Source organism: Lycium ferocissimum, chromosome 11 (assembly GCF_029784015.1).
Source record: "Lycium ferocissimum isolate CSIRO_LF1 chromosome 11, AGI_CSIRO_Lferr_CH_V1, whole genome shotgun sequence".
Lineage (NCBI taxonomy): Eukaryota > Viridiplantae > Streptophyta > Magnoliopsida > Solanales > Solanaceae > Lycium > Lycium ferocissimum.
Window position 1 is genome coordinate 46,111,490 of NC_081352.1, and position 7,969 is coordinate 46,119,458.

Sequence of the window (7,969 nt, forward strand, 5' to 3'; positions counted from 1 at the left end):
CATGGCCGATCTTGTCCTTCTCTTCCCACGCTGGGGGTGGGGCCGGAAGACACTTACCAGACTATCCTCGCACCGCTTTAGCTGTTCGCCAGCCGCCGCGTGCCCGGCGGGGATAGAGACGTTCGAAACCAGCAGCCTTCCCGCCTGTCGGGAGGGGTATCCGAGAACATTTACCGAGGTTGTCGACCTCGGCGCAAAGAGAAGCGGGAGCAAACGCCCCGGGGCCGTCGGTAGAAGGGTGTGCTCTTGATGTCGTAGCCGGGTCACCACCTGGGTCGGGTATCCATTGGAACCTCGATATCAGGGGCCAACTCTGCTCTTTGTTCGGCTTCAGCAATCAAAGCTAGCCCGGATCTTCTAGGCCTTTGTAGGGGAGTCTCTTCAGATGAAGCGTCACCTGAAATATCAACGAATTCAATCGACCTCAGAGGAGTCGGATAAAGAACTTCTTCCCCACCGTACGCAAGCCGAGCGGAAGTCCTTCCTCGCCCATAGGAAGGGCGGAATGTTGGCTTCCTCCTCCCGGCAGTAGGCGATGGGGCCCACACCGACCCTTCGAATAAGAAAAAAGTCGGGCTCCGATTCATCCCTCGTAGTCCGAACAACGCTCCTTGCCCTTTTCTTCGATTTCTGTCCTTTGTCCGAGGCTTTCTCCGCCTCTCCAAGAAAGCAAGCAATGAGCCGAGATGCCCTCGCCGAGTCGAATCGAGGAACCTACAGCAGGCGAGCTTCGTTGGTTCCGGCCTCGCTCCACGACCCTTGGTAAACCCGAATACCGGGCGGGTTATAAAAAGAAAAGGAAATAGAAGATACAATATATATCAAATCAAGGAGAGCGTTACCGTGATTTTGGGCAACCCATCAGCCACGCGACAGGTCCCCCCATGTCCGTCATTCGTGAGTGTGTTGGCCGATAATTACTCCAACCCATTCGGACATGTTCCGAACGGCCGGAGGTATTCACGCCACAGCTGATACAAAAGAAAAAAAGGGGAGAAATCACGTGTATGCAAGGGAGTAAGTGTTGCAAAGCATGCAGAAAATGATTATCAAGCGGAGAATCGAGAAACTTACGCCTATCGTTCCACCCTCTCCGGAAAAGGCATGTACCAATGCATGGAATAATGTTCGCGTCTTACCGACATAGCGTTCTAACCACCCTCGATCTTTGTCTTCATCCATTTTGGAAAAAATCGCTTCCGACCTCGCTTGGCGAGCTTTATCACGCCCCTCGAATAGCCTCGAGGAATATAAGCTGATGAAATGCACCATCGTTCCCTTTACGTTGTTGGCAATAACGGAGCGAAAGCCACGATTATCCATAATCGAACCACCTGGGGCTGGCCAAAAACACATTGTACGTCCGCACATCTCCAAAATAACCGGGGTCAATCGGGTGGGTGGTCGAGCTTCGAGCATAAATGATAGGTGTAATCATACAGAAGCCTTCTCATGACGGTGATGATCTGTTTCCGGCCCGGGCGAATACTTGCACCGGACGGTTATCCCATCCGCAATGCCCGACCGGTCAAGTTTATCTTCGTAATATACGAAGAGTATCGCTACATCGAAACCCCCATCTCGCGATCGGAGAGGCTTCGTAGACTTCAAATTCTTTGTTGTAGTTGGGTTTGACTCGCACTATGTCCAAAACGGTAGGTTCAACGAAGGTTTTTCCCTCGTTGTAGGGTTGGCTCGCTCCCCGAGAAGAAACCGAGGAACGTCCTGGGAGGTAGTTTCGGTGTTGGCAGACATTTGGAAGGTGTGAAAAGGAAGATTTGTGAATTTAAAGTAGGAAACGAAACAGGAAATATAAGAAAGATTGAAAAGGTAGTTGAAGAATTCAAAATGACGAGTGAAAGAGGAAACAAAGGAGCACTTTCGATCAAAGAGTAGCAAATGGAGAAGTTGGCAAAGTTGGATTTCTTACGATCAAAACAAGCAAGAAATTAAGAGATGAAAACGATCAAAACAAGCAAGAAAATAAGAGATGAAAATGATCAGGAGTAAATGAAGTTAAGTAAAGGTCAAGAATGAACGGTTAAGTGAAAGTAGAAAAGTGAAACGGTTAAGTAAGGCCTTATATAGGTGAATGAACCGTAGCGGTTACGAGAGAGGCGTGGCCTAATCGGGTGGCGCCACGTGTCCCACAATTAACCGAGACACGATACGAGGCGACGTGCATTACGGCGGTTCGAGGTCGGCCATTCGGACGAGACACGTGGCCGATGTCGGAGGGACGTGACATAACTATTCCCGCCAAAATTAAAAGATAAGAACGAGCTTATGAAACCACCCCGTTTTAGACTTATCCACTTCCCGTTAGTCCGGTAAAACTACGGTCCGGAAAGTGTGGGGACTATCTGTATACGGTAAAAATCGGATATATGCAAGATCGGGGGCCGAGGGTATGACTAAATGAGCACGAGTATGATCGGTCTTTTCTTCAGATAGGAGGGATTGCACCGGATGTGGCTGATCCGAGAAAGGAGAAGTAAATCTGTTGATCCGGTGTCTCCGGATCAAACTCAGCGTTGCCGTTAGTCCGGTTTTTTCATGTCCGAAATGAACGTGGCCGTTGGTCCGGTTAACCAGTTGCAGAACTGCCACGCGTCAAGACCGTTCTGTCATTTTGTACTGACAACCGTACGGGTGTCAGACCGTACGACCCTACCTTATCCTTTAAGGGTTTCTCTATTCTAAAAAGGCTTTGTATTGTATGTAAGGCCCATGAGGCAAATCTATAAATAGAGGGCATTTCACTACTTTTTATGGGGTTTTGAGATCTGTAACATTGTAATAGAAATATATCAAGCTCTCTCTCTCTCATTTTAGTCCGGATTTGAAGTATACTTTGGCTTGTTCATCCACTCAATACAATATATATATATATATATATATATATAGCTCAATCACCAATATCGATATATTTATCATAGACGAAGACTTATATATCTATATATATTATTACAAATAAATCTATATCAATTTCATATCAACCGAATACTAGATTAAAAATCATCCACATATCCTATACCTCACTTACAAATTCAATTGTTACCGAAATTCGGGGAAAACAATGATATACAGGAGTTGGTTGTTTAATTGTTGGCTTTCACGTCGTTCTTTATATATTACTACTATTATATACTATACTATATAGTAGTAGTCGAATACTCGAAGGAGGTAGGAACAGCGATTAGGATCTTTATTCGAAGAGATAAAAAAAGATTCACAATCTTATGCCAACTGTGGATTATTGGTGGAGATTTTTCTGTGTGGTATTAATGATCCCCTTTTGTAGAAGAATGCATTTATTAAGTGGAGTAAGTAAATTTTCTAGCTTTGCGTCACAGGGGTACAACTAGACATCAATTGAGTTGGGCATGTACCCACGTTTGTACTTGCACTTCCCAACCATATATTTTGCCTTTGTATCATGTCTAACACAGGTTCTCATATTCACTTCTTTCTCTTGAAGTTATCATTATACGGAATTGGTGGAGTGACAAAAGATTCTTCCGTCATTAATTAAAGTTTTTTAGCTTCGAGCTTTACGAATAAATCGTCTTTGAAAGAAAAGTGTTTTACCCCCTTCCCCTTACATAGTGAATTTTTGATGTGAATACGAATTAGTCGAGTTCAAAACAGACACTGAATACCAAATGAAAAAACAAAAAAACTTATTTGTCTTCAAATTATCTGTAAGGAGTAAGGTTAGCCATTCATTTTCTTTTTTCTTGTCACTTAGAAAGGTTTGGGACCCCTTTCCTTTTGTAATACTATGATAACGTGGTGCTTGCCTTTAGCTTGCCCCTTTGTGGTCGACAATTATCTAATACGCGGCGATGGTTTTTGGCCTTTTGGGGCTATTATCAGTGTGGCTCTGACTGTAACAGCACTGTTAATTGGATTGGGATAAAAATAGTGATTTTGTGTACAAACAAAGTTGACGGTTATATTAGGACTTATGTTGGGGTATTGTATATACATGTTGCTTTCTTACTTATTAGGTCTTTCCCTTTTGATGGACTTTGAATTTGGTCGGCGTCTGACATGCTTATCCGCTATCTTTTTTGCATAAGTGAAATATCTAACATATTTCCACTAGAAGTTTGCTTTGGTGTTTTGACTAAAATAGTTTTGATAAATTAAGGAACTTGCTTTGCTATTTGGAATTTAAAGAAAGTTTATGATGAAGCGGTCGATTAATTGCTAAACGTCATATCCTTTACGAAATAGTAATCATTTGAAAATATCGCATCTTACCAGAAAGTGATATTTTGAGTCACACATTATTTTTTATCCCTTTTAGCCGACGTTTAGAAAAAGATGCAACAACTTTTCAAAGTTGAAAGCAATAGTCATATATTGATTTCTTCAGAGGTAGGAAATCCTTAAGAATTCAATAGTTGCATCAACTTTTTCCTGAAAGTCTATTACCAGTTAAATTGAAATTCAAATAATGGACCAGCTTGTAAACAACTTATTTGATTTCCCCACTAAATATATTAGATATAAACTCACGTTCAAATGGCTTACTTTAACTTGATTTCACCTTATATTCCTTCCAAAGGAGACCTTAAATACAGAAACCTAAACTCTCAAGGGAACTTGAGTGTCATAACATCTTGCAAGGCAGTTTAATTAATTTCATGGTAATGTAATTTATTTGCGCCAAGAAATCTTATAGACAATCTTTATGGGACCATTTTTATTTTTCTTATGAAGGTGGGCTCGGGAGCGTTGGACCACCAAATCTATCTTTATCCAATAAAATTGTTTTTTTTTTTTTTCTGAGGATGAAGAGAACTTCCTTAACATTTTGTGAATTGTACGTTACAATAGTGACTAATTGTTTGCTTTCACGTTCCGCTATATAAGTAGATATGAGTATAAAAAAAATTAGCAAAAAAATTGGAATATAAAGAATTGGAGGTTGAAATAGATCGTTTGTTTGCTGTCAAGCTTGTCAAAGAGGACATACATTGTTAGGATTAGTGTTAGTGCCACCTACTAAGGTCATTTTTAAATATATCTTGCGAGAGGAAAATTACTGTGCAAATTTTCTGACAAGACTGTTAGCTATCGAGTTATTCACCAATACTTCTAACAGTGACCCATCTCTCATCGTCCCATCTCCAGTTGGGTTCTACTTCTGCTGAATATAAACCCAATTTTCTTAACATTTGCAAAGAAGAATCCGTTGAGCTTATTGTTTGTATTGAATAATCCATAGTTTCTGATTCCTCAACTGAATTCCATATATCTTGATCAAGAATGCTTGTTGGCGAGCTTGTGATAAAATCTTGATTCGAATTAAAATATTTTTCAAGAAATGGATGTTTGAGGAGTTCTCTAGCCGTCCATCTTTCTCTTGGATCTCTTCTAAAGCATCTGTCTAAGAAATCCTTTGCTTGTAAAGACAGCAACTTTGGAATTTCAGGGGATTGCCCTGAAAATGCAATTCTGTAAAGTAATGAAGCTGGATTAGTCACATTAGTCCATGGTGATGTACCCGTGGCCATTTCAATAATAGTACATCCCAATGCCCAAATATCAGCTGGACATCGCTGTTCTTCCCCACGTGCCACCTCTGGTGCCATGTACATCGGCGTTCCACCAATTGGCTCTGCCCTCTCAGCAGGATCAACCCACCTGGCACAACCAAAATCAGCAATTTTGGCACCGGTTTTACCTACCAAAATGTTCTGTCCTTTAATGTCACAGTGTACTATGCCTCGGGAATGTACGTATTGTAGTCCTTGTAGAATTTGTTTGGTATAATACCCAATCAACGGCTCGTTGATCCGACCACCATGTTTCCGAATTTGATCGGAGAGTGTACCTTCAGGCATGTACTCCATCATAAGATTAAACATGGCCTTGTTATTCTCTGTTGTAACATCGTACCCCTTGTAGGTAACTATATAAGGAGAGCTCAATTCAGACAGAATTTTCTGCTCCTTTTGCAACAACTGTGACTTCGATAACTCGACAGACTTGACCGCAAAATTCTCGCTGGACAAACGTGATTTGGCAACCGAGACAGCGGCAGAAGAGCCGTGGCCTATGGTTTGGCCTCTGGTCCAATCCATTGAGAAGAAGAAGAGATTGGTATTTGGTAGGAAGTCTAAGAATTTTCAGAAGTATTCTGTTTTTGGTTTGTTAGAAGCTGCAGCAGAGGTATTTATATAATATGGTCTCCAAATTAGTTGGTGGACCTTAGGTGGCCACACTTTTTCTCTTTAAAAGTTTGAGGATTGCTTTAGTGGGAATTTACAAATGTGACAAAATGCTTGTGGCTATACGGCTGTTTGAGTAGGCTGGAGGACTACAATTACTTGGCCAACTGGGTTTGTTGCAATGTGGCAAGCTCTGGTCAACTTAATTGTTTTAGGTTATCTTTTAGGAAAGAAGTTGGATAGGGTAGATTGGATTGGATAGGGATCGTTTGATCTGTATGGGAGTTCGGTGTTTGATAAGTATCTTTTCATGAGAGTAACAAATTGGACGTTATTGAATTCTTTGGATATTGCACTTTTTGATATGCATTGAATTCATGTGGAGTTTAATTTGAAGTCACTAAAGTGGACAAGTATAACGTCAAGCAAAATAAAATTATCTCGAAGATAGTTTAGTCTTTCAACAAGGGATAGATTTCAAACGGAAAAGAAGGGGTTAATGGACAATTAGTTGAATGAAGACAATGAAGGCTTTTGAAGAAAGGGAATTAAGTTTTGATAATGACATGATAATTACCTTTAATAAGAATAAGCTAGCTAGTTCAAAAGCCACGATCACCTTCTGGAACAACATTAAAATGTGAGTTTTAACCATGCTAAAGCAAGAATCATCCTTGGAATCCTTGAGGTTTAAACAATTCTCAAACATTGACTAAAAGTGGCCTATTACTAGTAGTGGTTCTTAACTTGTCAATCAAGTCTCTTTTAATCCTCCAATGTGGCAAAGTAAATCTTTTTATTTTTTTTATTGTATTAGAAAAAAGTTCACCAATCATACCTCAAATTTCCGCAAGATTCGATCAGATGCCGACTTTTTAACTGTTACTAGTAACTAATTTATAATGTGCCTTGAACTGCGTGCCTTTTTTTTTTTTAAGTTTTGTGCTGTTTACTTCTATAAGAAGCATAGGATCAACATATAATAAAATAACCCTCTTTGCTAAAACAATTTGCAGATTTAATGTCATGTTCCGAATGGTTACGCATTAAAGAAGTAGGGTACTTTAGACAGTTCAATACCAAATTACGGTCGTGTTAATTTCTCTTTGCCGCTGGTTATCAAAGAAGTAAGTTTACTTCAGTTGAATAACACACCAACTGCAGCTAAATTGTACTCTAGTTTAGTAATTGTGATGCAATATCCGCATGTTTCAACATATGTGATATTAATTCAATATTTGACGAGAATAAAGAACTTATATTATATTAATTAAGAACTGAATTCCAAAGTGTAAAAAAGTCTATTCTTAAGGAGATGTTTGATTAAAGGAGAAGTTAAATTAAAGGACAAAAAGGGACCAAGGACGTAAAAGAAGTTGTAACAAATTTCACCAAAAAGAAGAGAATCTGACTCTTTAAAGAACATTAAGTGACGCAATAAGTGGGATACTTAGTTGTAAAGTAAAAGCCAAAAATCAAAAGATTACCTCATCACTTGGGCATCATGACTAATGACACAATACTAGTAATTATTTAATTAAGTACCTCAGAATAGGTTAATCTAATTGCAAGTGTTATTTTGTTAATTATTTCCATGTCCATGCCATGCTCCCCCAAATGTGTGAAGGCGTGGCGTGTGAGATGTCGTTTCAGCTCAAGTCATGCGTATTATTAACATAATACTCCCCTCCCAGATCAAATAAATTAATAAAACTTCACTTACCATTTCAGACACTCCTTAAGAAAATATTAACTTTTAGAAGAAAAAAAATAGGTAATTTAAC

At 39.8% G+C, this 7,969-nt stretch overlaps 1 protein-coding gene across 1 annotated transcript; it reads right to left on the reverse strand.

Annotated features, from left to right (window-relative positions):
- Positions 1-4,890: 4,890 nt before the first annotated feature.
- Positions 4,891-6,453, reverse strand: LOC132037298 (mitogen-activated protein kinase kinase kinase 18-like). The gene has a single exon (XM_059427791.1). The coding sequence runs from the start codon at positions 6,096-6,098 to the stop codon at positions 5,094-5,096; it is 1,005 nt and encodes a 334-aa protein (XP_059283774.1). The 5' UTR covers positions 6,099-6,453; the 3' UTR covers positions 4,891-5,093.
- Positions 6,454-7,969: the final 1,516 nt, after the last annotated feature.